Source organism: Cuculus canorus, chromosome 1 (genome assembly GCF_017976375.1).
Source record: "Cuculus canorus isolate bCucCan1 chromosome 1, bCucCan1.pri, whole genome shotgun sequence".
NCBI lineage: Eukaryota > Metazoa > Chordata > Aves > Cuculiformes > Cuculidae > Cuculus > Cuculus canorus.
Window position 1 is genome coordinate 191,411,415 of NC_071401.1, and position 16,363 is coordinate 191,427,777.

The following is a 16,363-nucleotide window of genomic DNA, read 5'->3' on the forward strand; positions in this document are numbered from 1 at the left end:
TCACAAAATTTTACACTTTTTTTAAAGTAAAAAATATAAGTTGTATTTAAAATAGACCTTAATAGAACTTTGCACTTCTGATCTTCATAGGTGACTGTCAGCCTCTGGACGTCTCCTCTGTACATCATAAGAACACATTTTTAAAGTACTCTGTATCATTGCTGGGTTACGGTTTTTATGGAGATATATTAAAAGATAGTGAAAAGAAGCGTTGGATGGGTCCAATAAGATATGACTACTCAGGTAACTTCTGTAATTATTACACTTTTTTGTTAGCATGTAGACATTTTGAAGCAGTTGATGTGCTCTCTCCAAATCAAGCTTCTCTGAAGCTTTTAAACATCAGAAGCAGACTGACCCCAATTTTAAACTTCTTATAGTACCAAGTACATTGGGTCACATTATGTAAAGCTCTGTACCTTGGGGGTCAACATTAACAGTGTGTTCATTAAAGCTGTGTTGAATATATGTTACCTAGTGATAGCTGCCTAAAGAGTGATTTCTTTTCTGTGCTAATAATTTTGCCTTTCTTTTCAGTCAGTTAAAGACAGATAGTCATTCGTCTGTCTTGGGCATTTAGCTGATAGGATGAATTGTTAATTGTGTCCTTCTTCCAACAGTTCATGAGTGGTTTAGCCTAGTTATTTAATACTTGGATAAATCCTACGCTACTGAAGAGTGATTTTTGCCTTCTGTGATTTGTCTCGTGTTAGGGCAAGAAGGTGTAAAAGGAGAATATACATTGTGTAGGCCAGTTTTAAGATTCAGCAGTGATGTATAGCTAAAATTTTTAGTTGGCTTTTAAAGATATCAGGCAAAGGAATGGCACTGTTGGCAAACGTTAAAAAGTTGGGGGGCTGGGGATGGTGTTTCCTTGTCCTTTGCAGTCTAAAACATCATAACACAAATGGCTGTGAGGCTAAGGAGAGCAACTATTGTTGCGCAGTCCTTAGAGAAGAACAGAGAGGAACAATCGAGGGATATATGCAGAGGTGTTTGCAATGTGGATTTATAATGACTTAATGCTGATTAATACCTTTTTTATGTAGGCTTGAAGACTTTTCTTTCTCATCATTACTATGAAGGAACAATTTGTTTTCAACCAGCAAAGCACACACTGGGATCTCCACGAGATAAAGATAGCTGCAGAACAGGGTAGGCTAATGTTTATCTCTGGATATTTGACATGAGCTATTTGGAAAGGCCCGTACATAAATAGAGGTCGCAGAAGTGTTGTTCTTAATATTAGAACACTTACTCTGAAGGAGACAAGCTTGTAAAAAAAATTTTATTGGCTCATTAAAGAGAACACCTCGTTTTTATCAGGTCAGTAAACAAAAATGTAATAAAATTTTGTTAGCTGGTCCTCCCCTCCCCCAGTTTTAAATGAAATAAAGTATAACAGCGCAGTAGCCAGTTACAAGATGCTGAGGGTGCTGTGCTTTGTTACTGCTAATAGGTGAAAAGCCTGGATGCCTCATAGCTTTTACAAATGGATATTTGATATTCTTCCCTTGTTTCTCCAATCAAGGGGCCTACCTTAATCTCCAAGTTTTCCTTCCTTTCTCTTTGCTTTCACCTGCTTGAAGTTATACAGTAGTGTCTATTCTTCTTTCTATATGAACATAGCTATCAGTGCTATAGTAGCTATCACAACAGCAAACAGCACAGCAGGATACAGAGGAGACAGAAGCTTTGACCAGAAACTACATTGAACTTGTGGTGCTGTGTTGCTGCTATGACATGCTACAGATCATGGTCTCCAGCACTAGCTGGAGCAACTATCAAGTTGCATGAGGTGGGTGCAGGGGAAGTTTCAGAGGGAGAAAGCTGTCATCCAGGTCTCAGTCAGGGAGTAAAGAGTGCCTGGTGCTTCACAGGGGATTTTGTACATCCTGGTCATTGCTGGAAGGGCAGTAGGGCTGGGCACAAGCAATTCAGGAGAATCCTGGAGGCTGGTGATGACAGTGATCATGCAGGCAATTGACAAACTGATTAGGAGAAATGCTCTATGGGTCTTGTTATAGAAGAGGAAAGTGAGGGGGGTGATAGCTGAGGGGACTCATGGCATCAGTCACTGTGAGACTATGGACTTGAAAATCTTGAGAGAAGTAAACAAGGTGAAAGGTAGAATTGCTGCCCCGAACTTTTTAGCTTATTCAGGAATCTTGGCAAGATTCCATGGCAGGCTGCCCTGGAGCACAAAGAGGGCCAGGAGAGTTGGTTGGTACCTCCTTAAAGCACAGTAACAGTCCATTCTGATATGCAGAAACTCAAGTAAGCATGATAAAAAAAACGGAGTGGTTAAGCAAGGATTTGAGAAGAAAACAGAGCATGGAAGTGGAATGGATTGCTTTGGAGGAACACAGAGACGTTGCCTAAATGTGCAGGGATGGAACTGAGAAAGCCAAAGCTCAGGTGGAGTTGAAATCAGTGAGGGATGTGAAGGGTATTACTTCTTAAGAAGGGATTATATGAGTATACCAGCCATAACAAATGGCTAAAGGAACTGTGGGCCTATTGCGTAGTGGTATGGGGAACCTACTGATAAAAGATAAGGAAAAGGCTGGAAAATTACTCCTTTGCCCCAATTTTCACTGATGCAGTCTGCCCCCAGGCCTTATAGGTCCCCAGGCTCATGGATGAGGGGGAAACAGTGAGTGTTACATACCTTGACTTTAGCAAGGCATTTGGTATTGTTACCTGTATTATTCTTAAAACCAAATTTGCTGTGGACTACGTAGGTGAATCGGTGGAAAACTGGCTAGACTACGTAGAAAGGTTGAGAGCACCAAGTCTATCTGGCAGACAATTACTAATGGTGTCTCTCGGGGATCAATACTGAAGCAGATACTGTGCAACATCGTTATTAATGACTAGGACTGTGGCAGAGAGTGCACCCTCAGCAATTTTATGGATAATAACATATTCGGAGGAGTGGTTCATATGTTGAAAGTCACAGTTGCTATTCAAAGAGAACTTGGTGGGCTGAATAAATGGCTGATGATAGGAACATTCTGAAGTTCAGGAGAGGCAAATATTCTGTATCTGGAGTGGAATAGTCCCATGCAACCATACCGGCTGGGCACTGACTGGCTGGAAGGCAGCTCTGCCAAAACCAATTTTGGGATCCTAGTAGACAATAACTATAACTGAGTCAGCAACGTGTCCTTGTGGGAAGGAAGACCCAACCTTATGTTGAGCTTTCTAAGCAAAAGAGAAGCCAGCAGATCAGGAGAAGTGACTCTTCTCCTATACTCAGCACATGTGAAATGAAGGACTGGCCACAGTATGTCAGTGTCTTTTGCTGTTACAGTAGTTAAATGTGCAGGTGTTCAAAACTTGACTGAACAAGGCACTGAACATCCTTATTGTATAAGATCTGCTTTCAACAGAGATTTGGACCACATCAGTGGTCCCTTCCAGCCTGTGTGATCTTAAGGCTCTGTGATATTTCTGACAATCATCTTCAGCACTGTGCTTAAGTACCTACACTGCCTGCAGGGCTACCATGATTCACACCACATCAGGGTTGTCAGTGCCACGTGACATCTTGTGGTAAGGGGAGGTCTGGTAACGAGTGGGTTAAAACAAGGAAGTTGAACTGAGTAGAAGTTTGGTTTTCAGTAACTGAATGGCATTTTTGTTTTCAGATGTTACATTTGCAAGAAAAGTGAGCAACAGCTGGCAGAACAGCACAAGGAACGAGGATTAAAACATGAAGGTAATTTGTTGTAAAAAGATGGTGTAATATTGTACAAATCATTGTTTTTCAGAATGTATCAGTTCAAGTGTGTGTGGTTGTTTTTTTTTAAACATTGTGAGTTACAAGATAATTTGTTTTTTCTTTAAGTTTAAGGAAAAAAGATCTAAATATGTGAAAAATATGTAAGGTGTCTCCTCTACCTAAACCTCAGAAAAGTCTGATGAAATTGTACTAATTACATGTGTATTTCAATGTATTTGGTTTCTTTCCTTCAAGAAAGATATATTCTGTGAGCTAGGACTGTGTTCTTTTTTATGAGAAGGTCTTAACTGATAAACTTTTAGGTAGTATAGAAAGAAGCTGTTCATTAAGATAACTTCTAGAATAGATCAGGATTAAAAATCTGTGTTTATTAGCACCAAAGTCACTCTATGTAAGGCTGTCCATTAAATATGTGACAGTGAACTTGAACAACTCATAAGCAATCTAATGTCCTTAATTATTTCTGTACGGTACCCCACCAGTATAAATGAGGTTTTTCTTCTATTTCTCAAGTTTTTCTTCTATTTCTCTTATTCTCTTCCTCCCACCCACATTCCAACCCCCGGGCACAATTCCATGGATTTCTTTTCATGGGCATAACTTTTCTTTCCTTTTGTTAAAACAACTGTCAATACACTGGATTCTGTGCAGTCATCTGCCTAGTTGTATATCTTTATCTGAGTACTTTGTCTAAAGGGGAAGTGCTGATATTGATACCCTTGTGGCCTTGCTGGAGTAAGATATGTGGATTTAGTTGGCAGAGTTTCACCTCTAGTCTCAGTTCATTGTCTTGGAAAATCCCATCTTAAACAGCAGCTAGCCTTTCCAAAGGTGCTTGCTTCTGCTCTTACTCTCTTTTTTATTTACTTGTAGAGCCCAGTGCATAAAACTGTCATTTTCTTGACACAAATATTGGTCCTTATGACCTGGATTATCTTATTACAGTTATTTTGCAAGGTATCTGTGCCAGGTTCTAGACATTTGTTAGCAGAAAGAATATCATCAGACTGGAAATTCATTTGGAGCAGAAAGACTGTATATCGGTTTCTATGCCAACTTGAACTCCTGTTACATATGTTTATATATAGTGCTTTCATCCCAGCTACTGCTTTCAGATCTTTGATATAGTCAACAGATGGCCAGATTGGAATATTTCTTGAGTTACTTTAATTTATGCCTAGATCCAGCTAAAGAAGTTGCTTTACATAATATTTTTTTAAGGAACTAAATCTGACAGTAGGTTTTTTTGGTAAGAAAAAAGTCTGTCTTTGAGAAACAACTGTAGGTAGAAATTGCCAACCTTTCTTTCTTTTGTTTGGGGCTTTATTTTGGTTTTGCGTTTGAGTGGATTTTTTGTGTTTTGTTTTTTTTTCCTTTAAATCTGCCATTTCATTGTCTTTGATCCAGCAAAGGGTCAAAGGCAGAAGAAAGCTGCAGGTTAGTTAGCAATCAAGACTGCTTTAGCCAGCATTGCACAAGACATTAAGCAGCTGATTGCATAGGATATTGTTTATTTAAATCTATTTTACTTCTGGTAGCTGACTTTCTTTGCAGTCCAGTCTCTTCTCTATGCAGTATTTGTAAGTAAACAATAAACAGCTACTCTTGATTTGCAATAAAAAGCATTTTAAATTGCCACCTCAGATAAGGTTTTTGCTCAGCAGGGTGTATCGACTGACTCTTTCATTGTGCACACTTAGTTTGTGTACAATGCAGATAAGCTTAGGAGGATGCTTGCATTGACTGTCACTGAACATTTCTTTGTATTGTACAGAATTCTATGTGCATTTGCAGAGTAAACTTTGAATGTTAGTCCTTTATGCTGATTTCAGCAACTTGCAGTATATATGCACAATAGGCAGTTGAAATGAGTGCTGTTTATGTTCTCCCTGCTTATGCTTATTGTATGAAAGATATTTGGTGTGAATAATTTATGCTATTTAGTGATGCACCCTGCAGAATGGTTATGAAAACATTTGGCGATTTAAAATGTAATAAATGCCCTTAATTTGTTCTGTACTTTAACAGGGAAGCTTTTTTTGAGAAACATGCTGACTTTTCTACCAGGTGAAACCAGGCTATTACAGTAACATAGATAAGCATTCTACCTTAAAGTAATTTGAGACTTATTTATTCCAGTGAGCATACTTCAAAAGTTAATACATATCTAGGCATACTATAGGCTAAATTATAAATGCTTCTCAGATAAACAACAAAAGAATTTATCAGTAAAAAGATGTTGTTTTCATTTTGTTGTTTGTATACCAGAAGATTCCTGATTTCCTTTTAAATAAGCCCTTGTATAGTTCTGGACACAGATGTGTCCAATTCCAGTAGTTTTTTGTTTGGTTACCTTCATCTTGGAGCAGGGCTTTGTCATTTGTCTCTTGTCTGAACAAAGTCATTCTGCAGTTTGACATATGCCTTTTTCGTCTCTCTTAAGACACATTTTGAATCCGATTTAAGTTACTTCTTTTTGTAATGCCCTGTTTCAAAGCAACGTAAAAAGATCAGCAGTAAAGGAAGCAATACTAAAACCACTCTGGCAAATGACATGAAAATATTGAATTTAAGAGCTGAATTTTTGTATTGTTTTTATTGATTTGTTTATCAGGAGATAGAGAGGACAGTGTAGCTGGAAAAGAATTAAGTGGGGTTTTTTTGCTTGAAGTCTTTTGTCACATTATAACCCTATTCTATTTTTCTTGTAATTCTGTTTTTCTTGATTCTGTTACTAGAAAGTGGATAGTAAGAAGTTCCAATAAATAAAAATGCAAGGAAGGAAGAAGAGTTCAAAGGGCAAAGAAAAACTGCAGAATACTTTCTGATTTTTTTTTTCCTTGGTTGTTTGGGGTTTTTTTTCCTGATATATAAAGCTTGGAAGATGTCAATTCAAAATCAATGCATCATAGACTTGAGGTCCAAAATTGCCTAGACAACTGTAATGATGATTCTCTAAGGTAAAGATGAAGTTTCTAAAACTAAGGAAGTAAAGAACGCCAGAATTTCAGGACATGAAATATATAGCATAAATGTAATCTACAGACCCGTCAAAGAAGCATCTTGAAAATAACTATATGTTTATCTAAGAGTGGGGAACTGAATGTTAGATTTCTAAATCTGTACCAGTTATAGTGCCTCAAAAACTCTGCTTTGCTGTGGTTTGATGATCAAATTTTGACAAGCTCATATGAACAAACTTCATTATTTTTTGTTTATGCTTTAATTTTACCCCCCATCATCAACAGTGGCACTTGACTTCTGGACTCCAGTCTTACAACCACGTGGATCTCCATAGAATCTTCTGCAATCTGTAGTTGTGTGGAGTTGTTCCTTTGAAATATCTGAATCCACTTATATTGGAAAGAGGAAAGGAGTGTTACAGCTTCTTTATGGCTAGTTTTTTTTTTCATTGTAGTGAGGAAAGTGATGATGTGTAATCTAAAAATGCAAAGGCATTTTATAATCTTATTTTTTATCCATATTCAAGAAAATACAGTTTAGATGACAAGTCTGTGCAGTGCCTGCCAGCGTTTCTTTATTCTGGAAAATTCCTCTGTCTCTTGCTACAGTTGATGCCATTACATACTTAAGCTCAGCCTAAGTCTAATCCATGACAGAGCAGTTTCATGTTGTTGAAAACAGACTTGCCTTTTTTCCCCAGCAATCGCTGAAGATTTATGCCCAGGAAAATTCAACTCCGTTAACAATATTCATCTTCAGACATTTGGGGGTGGGTTGTAGTCAAAACAGACTCCTGATCTGCTGCCTGCTGGTCCTTGCTGAACCCTGAGTCATCTCTTTCCTGTTTTTCTTTTTTTTTTTTCAATTTTTTTTTTAATATAAATTGTGGCATTGAGGCAGAAGAATATTGATTTAGGAACCATATACTAAACCACTGTTTTTTCATCATTGTTTATTTAAGATTAACATTTTGAAAGTAAGAATAAAAATTTTAAATAGTTAAAAATCCCTCTGAAATTTCACACTGCTAGAATTCTAACCCACTTCTGTCTTGTACCTGATTAAGGTTTTGCAAGTTTGCCCAAATAGCATTGATCCTGAATTTGACATGCATATGTCAGAAATGGTCAGCAGTTTTAGTAATCACGATCAGTGATGGGAGAAAGCAGCTTTCTCTCTCAGTATATGAAAAATGGATCTTTTTAATGCAGTTTATTTTAGATACATATTGACAGTGTATGAATATGCCCAGTAAAAACTTCTAAGTTGCCAAGAATGATTGCTTTTTAGTGTTCTTGAGAGTAGATCAAGTAATAACCAATCTCCATGCCTTTATTGATGTGTTTCAGAAGATGAAGAAGAATGGAAGGTTATTAAAGGGAAATTTCTAGCCATCAATGCAGTAAATATGAGCTGTGCCTGTCCACGAAGTCCAAAAGGTCTTTCACCAGCAGCTCATTTGGCAGATGGTTCAGCTGACCTCATTCTAGTTCGTAAATGCTCCAGATTTGATTTTCTACGGTATCTTGTCAGACATACAAACCAAGATGATCAGGTATGTATTCCCTTTGACAATGAATTCTCCAGAGTTGGTCTAAACTGTAAATGTTGATATTCTTATATGACAAAAAGAACATCTACAAATCAGGGTTGTTTTTTCTTTAAAAAAAAAAAATTATAAATTTTGGGTGACACAATCTCAGCAAGGTTACCATTAAAAAAAAATGCTTTTAGCCAAGTCAAGCCTTTGGCCATAGCATTTTATCAAAATTCCACTTCTGATAATTGAATTCTGTTTCATAACATTTTTCCATATATTTGCTGTTGGGCAATATTTGAACTGATTGTATCACGACTGTGCCCCCACGTATTTTTCATGAAAAACTACTCACAGCAGTGTAACATAGCTGAGGTAGAACATTTAGTGAAGAATAATAAATCACTTTTTGTAAACTGTATAGAAATGTGGTTTAGAAGAAAGTTACCAGAACTGCAGTTTGATTGTAAACTGCAGGCTTTTAGCAGAATTTTACTGCATATATGTGATCGGGATATGAGCTTTATGCAATCAGCCACAGAATTATTCCTTGCATATGTTGTAGCTGTCAGGATAAACTACAAGGGAAGGTTCATCACTGCTTTGGATTATAATAGCTGTTGAAAACCAGAGCTATGGCTGTGAATACACACATCTAATATTAGTCACAACCTGATATTATTAGCATGTTCTGGACATTACCTGAAAAAGGGACGAACGTCATATATAATTATAAAAGGAATAATAAATCTCACTTGTCTGTGATGCTAATCTTCCTGTGTTCTTCTCTGTAGAAGAATTAGTATAGATTCTTTCCCATATTTCTTCATTACCATTCCCTGGGACATTGTGTGTGTGTCTGTATTCCTCCTTCCTGCTGTTCTCAGTCTCTTCTTTTTCTCTTCAGTCCTTCCCACTCACTCTCACTGTTCCCTTGATATTTTTGATTATTTCAAGCCTACCTTGGCTACCTTTCAAATTGGCTTCAACATTTATCAGGAGACTGCATTCTGCTTAGACTCCAGCTATGAGCATTCATGGGTGGCTCTGTGCAGCCATGGATACCAGGTTTTGTACAACTAAGCTCTTTGGACTAGCGCACTGCCTAGGGAGCCTCATTGCATCTGTGAGCCACTGCTTCCAAGGGTGGAGTGCTACAACTACAGTTTGTTTATGGTTAAAAGCTGAGGGAACTTAAGACCTAGGAGGATCCTTTAGCTCTGATGTTTTTTTGTGATTGACATTGTGGTCATTCCCCTTCCAGTGCTTCCCCACTGTTTCATCTTGGGATACGTTGATACGGCAGTGTAGGTTAAATCCAGAGTTGTACATATGTCCTCATCCTAGGGTAGCATTCCCATAGTAGTGGGAAAAGTTTGAAAACTTAAGAAAATGTGAAAAGATAAAAAGAAGAAAAAAGTCTCTCTGTGTTAATCCAGACTAGTTTATGGATAAACTGTTTCTTATTCACTTTTGCTTCCTTGCCAACCTCTTCCCATAGACATACACAGACATTCTCGATTGCCTTTGATAAATGACACGTCTGTATTTATTACAGCTTGCTAAATTCTTAAGCCCTTATCAGTTAACTTGCGTTCGGGGCAGGTGATGGTACCCTCCAATTTAATTGTTCCTTTAGTTTACAAAGCCTGTTTTAAAGCATTTGTACACTATTGTAGCGTAAATCTGCAACCTCTGTCATAAGAGCAATCTCTTAGTTGTCCTACTTTTTCTAGCTGAATTATCTAGTTAAAATTATGATTTCTTTTGTTTTTTTGTTTGAAATGTAATGATATCCTCTTATTTTTGTATACACCCAGCTCTGTGATTTGATCACACTGCCATGGAATACTCACCTTAAGGACGTTGTTCCACATGCAGGAGCAGAAAGCTCTCAGAAAAGTCCATGTGGCTTAAGGACTGCAGTTGAACAGGTCCTGAGGATGTTACAGAGATCCAAACCAAACCTTTTTTACTTTGTATTCATCTTATAATACTTTTATAGAGTTTTTAAATAGTTTTCATAGCCCTTTTACTCACCCGCTACCTTGTTGTCTATGAAGTGGCGGTACTGCAGCTACTCAAGACCATTGAAAAGTAACGTTCCATTTCTGCTTTATTGTTTGATTTCTGCAGTTTTTTTAAAACAAAAAACACTCTGTGCCTCAGGTAATCTTCTCTACAAAATTGGAGTGGACAGGCTTTCTTTAACAAAACACTGCACGCTGAGTTGCTTTACACATAAAATGTATTTAACCAAATTTAATTGCCTCTTTTGGGGTTGTTTTTTTTTTGTAGTTTGACTTCTCATTTGTAGATGTTTATCGGGTGAAGAGTTTTCAATTTACATCAAAGCTTTCAGAAGACAATGAAAGCAATGTCACGGACATAGGAAAAAAACGTTTTGGTCACTTCTGCAGAGATCATCCAGTCTGTTGCTGTAATATTGCTAATAGCACCTGGAATTGTGATGGAGAAACTCTGGACAGTTCAGCAATTGAAGTGAGGTAAGCATCAATTTTTTTCTAACCAGATACCAGAAACATATTCAGCCTTTTCAGTGATTTTAAAGATGCTTATAAAGACATCCCACAAAGTGCCTCCCCAGAGCAAATTTGAGTCTTCAGATAATAAACATTTTTTGTTACTTTTTGCATCCTTTCTAGAGAATACTCCAGCCTTGTATATTCTAAGTGATCACACTGACTGAGATAGATGGGTTACCTTACCTTTGAAGTCCTACTTACTACTTAGGTATTGATAATACGTGCTTGCAGTGCTGAAAGTGAAAGTGGTGTTGGGAAGATTCTTTTTTAAATGAGTGGAGTACCTCATTACTTGGAGTAATATCTCATCCTGTTAAATGTAAGCTTAAAGTAAGCATATTTGTCTTGCAGAAATACTGAATATGTCACATACTTTGTTTTTTGACACACAGCAGAGTCTTATCTCGAGCCTTGGCATGTGAAGAAAGAAGTTAGCAGTTGTGCAAATAATCAAATTAGAAGGGAATAGAAGTTTGTAAAATTTGAAGGACGTTTTTCTTTTTTGTTTGGTTTTTTTTGTGGGTTTTTTGTTTGCTTGTTTTTACAACAAAGGGCAACAAAACCACAATACAAAATATTTTCAGAAAAGTGTGTTATATTAAAACATAGTCACTTAGCAGTACAAAGTGAATTCTATAAATGTTGTATATTGTATAAGATCAGATCATCTAAGTCTTCCAGAGAAGAGGAGTACTAGGAGTGATGGATGCATTCTTTAGTCTGGAGCAAGGAACTTAATCCAACTGCTTGACATTCATGGATTATTAGAACTAAATATGTAGTACTCACTTGTTTCTTATTGATTTCCTTATTTTTCAGGGTTCACTGCCAGTTAATGAAATTATTTGCAAGGGGAATCGAGGAAAAATGTAAAGATGAAGCTGCCTACAGCCAGAGTAGCGATGAACAATTACTATAGAGATTGTTCCTCCAACAGGGACAAGAAAAAAATAAAAGCTCAAGGAAATTGAGTAAATATGCATTTTAGTCAAATTGACAAGTATTTTAAAATTTTAGATTTTTTTTTGATGGCTTCAGTATAATTTTAGACATCTGATTGTGTTTTGTCATTTTTTAAAAGACATTGTAGTCTTTAAAATACATCTTGGAGCAATGTAATCCAAGTTATGCTAGAAAAGAGGGTTAGCATATATATGTGTTCATGATGTCTGGTAAATTTTGTGCTTTTCTAGAGAGCTAATTTAGTAGTTCTGTTGCAATAATATCTAAATATTGTAAAGCATTGTACTTTCCATTGTCATCAAACCAAGATATCAAGACAAGATATTTACAGCATCTGAGAAGTAGTTTTCTGCTGGGAGCATTACATAGCTGCATGTGGCTTAATTGCTGGATAACAATGTTGTCATTCCCATCTTCATTTTTAGTAAAATCTTTCATTTTGTAGTTCTGATTATACCTTGCAACTTATCAATGCAATTCAAACACACATTCCTTGCTTTAAGTAATAACAATAAGAACTTACAAATACTTCAAAAAATAAAAGCACATCTGTATACAGATCATGTTACTCTATGTATTCTATTTATAAAGGCTTCCTTGCATGATGTTTTTTGGGATTATAAAAGGTTTTACGACTTTTTAGATGATACCAAAAGCCACACACAGCAACTAATATGTCTTGCCAGCAACTTGCAGGGATACTTACAATACTGGGAAGGCACAGGTAAAGATAAATCTCTTCTGAAACACCAGCAAGTGTTGAATTTTTAAAAATATCTAAAATTAACATATGGAAAGCTTCCCTCTTCAGTACATAGTCCTTCGGAGATTCTACTCCATGCGTTAAAATATCTCTGCAAAATAAGATGCTGAAATTTTAAATTTAAAGATATGTTTTGATGATTGAAAGTTTTTTTAAAACTGTTTATTTAATTAAATATGAAACAAAATAATTTGATTTGTGAAGTCAAGGGAAGAATCTGGCATCTGATAAATCAAATTCACTGTGCTGATTTGTTTTTATAACAAAAAACATTAGACTATCATGCACAGCTCTGGAGTGGTTCTTTAAGTTGTTTATGGATTTGTGTATTGTGACACGTGTGTTCTGTGTGTAGGCTAGGGGCTAAATTTTGTGTTTCTTGTACATATTTATTCCTGTATGAGGATCAGAAGTTAGCCCCTGCTTTCTTCTATCTTTTCTTAAACATATGTAGTTCTCTTTAAAACTCATTCCATCTGAGGTGTTTTTTGTGTCCAAACAGCTAGTGATTCTCTGTTCACGTGTATTTATTGGCATTTCTGTCATTCACCTTGTATTAGTTTCATGTGTCTCGTGTATTTGCTCTGTGTAATCCACAGAGTGATTGTCAGTTTATTACTGAAGCACTTGAAAATTGTTATAAATGGCTGATATTTCTTTTTCCTGTTGAAATTATTTACATTCCAGTTTTGTGTAATATCAAAATGGTGTGCTATATCTGCTAAAAAGTATTATTCATACTGTTCTATATGACAAAAAGCTCTTGCAAATGATATTTGCGTAAAGTACAGTCATACCAAGTTTAGGATCTGTTTTTCATTATGTTGTATTTCAGGGAAATACTTGAATACTTTTCCAAATGTGCTGCTGTTTACTTACCTTATTAATGCAATGAGTTAAAATTTTGATTGTTCCAGTTTTTTTCAGACAATTGTAACGCGTTAAGTATACTGTGTTTCTAAAGCCATGTTTAATGACCGAAATTGTACTTTTGACCTAAGAACCTCATTGAAAATGAGATTATGCAGTTCTACAAATGCATATATTGTTTGAAAGTGTCATTTGCTTAAAAAGTTCTACAGGTATTTTGGTCTATCCATGAATATTGTGAGGGAACCCAGTCTTCAAGTTACTGTAATTCTTGTGCAGGATATGGTCATGCACACTCAGCTCAGATGAGGGCATTTATGAGGCATTACAGCTATCCAGATCGTGTTCTTATAAATGAGGAGTAAATACTAACCATCTCTTTCCATTAGGTGACTAGGAAGTCATGAGACCCGTACTTGAATAGTCGAGGCTTAATGTAGTTGTGAATGTATATTGAAATGCTTTCAATATTTTTAATATCTGAAAATATATATGTGAAAAAAAATATTCTTTCCAAAGAAAGGCACAGCGAGGGCCCCCTTTCTGGCCCCCTTTCTGAGAAACAAGCCACCAGACAAGAAGGAGAAAAGATCATTCTGCAGTATAGTAATGAAGTGTGAAGTAAATAATAAAGATGTTGCAACATAATAAAAAAAAAAAGCCTTAAGTAGTAGAAAAGCTGCATAGTTGCACTTGAATAATTCTGTTTGTAGGGTATTATACTGGGAAAGCACCATTTGTGAGTTGTATGACTTGTCCAGTTTATTTTTAAGGAGACAGCTGTGTAACTTATGTCTGCTTACATTTTAATTATATTATTTTTCTCTGAATGTATTCTCAGTATGGAAATCATGTTGGGAAAACTAAGATTGATTTTTCTTTTTTATCCAATCTTGCTGGCTTCAAGATTAGAAGATGTGTTCTGTTTTATGACGCATAGGGCATTTCATTGAAAAAAATAAAATTACGTCTTACAGCAATGCAGTGGTTTTCTTCTTTTCACAGCTTGATTTGAAAAAATAGCTACCTTTATTGGGCAGAAGGGTCCTCGGTGCAACCAAGGTGGGATTCCATTTGGGTTGACCACAGCTTTGTAGCAAGTGTGAGTGTGGACAAACACTGAGAAAGTAACTAGTGAAATGGCACTTACACCGAAACTAAGCAACTCTACCAAGATAAACTAAAGATTGAAGAAGGGAAAGAAACTTGGTTATAATGCAAGTATTTAGTGATTTTATGGAAATATATAAACTATGAAAAGTGAAAGGAGCATGGAATATGAGTTTTCTTAGAATTTCATTGCAATAACTTACAGGTTACTTATTGCTATTGGTCTCCGTGCTATTGGTCTCCATGCTGTCCTAAGAAGTAAATCCTACTGAGTGCCAATGAGGCAATGTTTGCAGGGATGTATTATGGCGTAAATGGAAAGATAGTGTGTAAAATCAGAAATTTCTGTCTTGAAATTCAAGTATTATTTCCCTAGAACTTGGGCCTTAATCCCTATGAAGTGAACGAGTAATAGGAATTAATTTTTATTCTCATTAGTCATGTTGCTCTTATTTCGAATTTTCAACAAAATAGTTTAGAACATTTAATATATTCTAACTAGTCTTTAAGTTGCAGTAAATGAATTCTGTCCCTAATAAAGTAACAATCTCCCCAGACTTCTGTCTTACCCACTGACGTGCACATGATGTACGTATTGCAAAGGCTTATGCATGTTCTTAATTAATGTGTGAATAGTCCTGTTAATTAGAAGGAGGTGGGGCATTCATTCTGCGATCAGTCATGCCTTTCAAATCCTCTGCAATGAGAGGATTAACATTTTTTTTTTTGTTCCTTTTTCTGTGCTTCAGAAATAATTCCCAACATGTACGTACTGAAATTGCCAACAAGACATGGTCTTCAAAAGATGTTTGCTCCTTTAAGACTCTTACATGTCTGAAAGGGTGACTTGCTCTTGTTGGTAACTGATTCACCTAGAGTGCTGGTTTGTGCCTTATTTCATAGGAATCCTCCAGTAATAAATAAAACTAATAGGATTTTTTTCTCTCTTTTTTTTTTTTTTTCCCTCTATGTAGTGAAGACTTAAGTAGTGTAGAACAGGAAAAACAGAGAAGGAGAACACAATTATTCATACAGAAAAATAACAGAACAAAGAAGAAAAAAAAATAACGGAAGTGACGCAAATTAAAAAATCCATGGAGACCAAATCCTTGAAAGGATGAAAGAGAACAAGTGCAAAGCAAATTTAAGTAAGTAGAAAAATAGATGAAGAAATAGGAAAACAAAAATACAGGATTTTTCTGTATTTATTTTCCTGGAAACCATTGCCCAGTTCTGTGTACTATACCTGCACAGTAAAGCTGGTGCTAAAGGTTTGAGTAGATTGGTAGAAGTTTGATGTTTTCTGAGGGGTAGACAGAATAAAAAGTTTATTGTTCCAAAGACATATTTCTTAAAAAAAAAGGTTGGGTCATGCTCTTTATTGCTGCTCACGAACTTCAGCAAAATTTGCAGCATGGCTAGAGAGGTGTTAAGGGAGAATTGTAAAAAAACCTTGTAGCAATGTGCAGTATTGTGGAAATGGCTGTTAGATTTAATCTGACGAATATTTATTTTTAACGTTAATATTTAGCAACCGTATTTTAGGATCAGGAAGACTGAACAACAAAAAGAATTGCTGGGTTAGTACGTCAGTGCTGCAGAGGTTAAGATGGTGGGATCGCAGCTCACACCAGCCCCATAGACCTTGTCTAGTCACAGAAAGTTCCCACAGAAAATGATTGTATACAGAAATCCTTGTGCAGTTCTTGGTAGCTGTTTGCATAACCTTTCTTCTGAGCTTTCAGTGATACATACATTGCAAAGCAGTTCAGCCATCAGAACAGATGGATTTTTGCGGTTAAAGAATCCTGGTTACTTGTTTAACTGAATGTCCCTCGCTGTTTCTAAGCATGCCTGCTCTG

General features: G+C 36.3%; 1 protein-coding gene across 3 annotated transcripts in view; it reads left to right on the plus strand.

Annotated features, from left to right (window-relative positions):
* The window catches only part of CERK (ceramide kinase), a 41,631-nt gene extending 27,251 nt beyond the window's left edge, over window positions 1–14,380 (plus strand). For 2 of the 3 annotated variants that reach the window (XM_054069891.1, XM_054069908.1), the window contains 6 exons: window positions 91–243; window positions 1,050–1,155; window positions 3,654–3,724; window positions 8,062–8,267; window positions 10,548–10,756; window positions 11,615–14,379. In XM_054069891.1, the coding sequence (XP_053925866.1) occupies window positions 91–243; window positions 1,050–1,155; window positions 3,654–3,724; window positions 8,062–8,267; window positions 10,548–10,756; window positions 11,615–11,714 (845 nt within the window). In that variant the 3' untranslated portion in view covers window positions 11,715–14,379. Of the gene's footprint in view, window positions 1–90; window positions 244–1,049; window positions 1,156–3,653; window positions 3,725–8,061; window positions 8,268–10,547; window positions 10,757–11,614 lie in introns of all 3 variants that reach the window. The other variant, XM_054069900.1, reaches the window with a different exon arrangement.
* The last annotated feature ends 1,983 nt before the right edge of the window (window positions 14,381–16,363 follow it).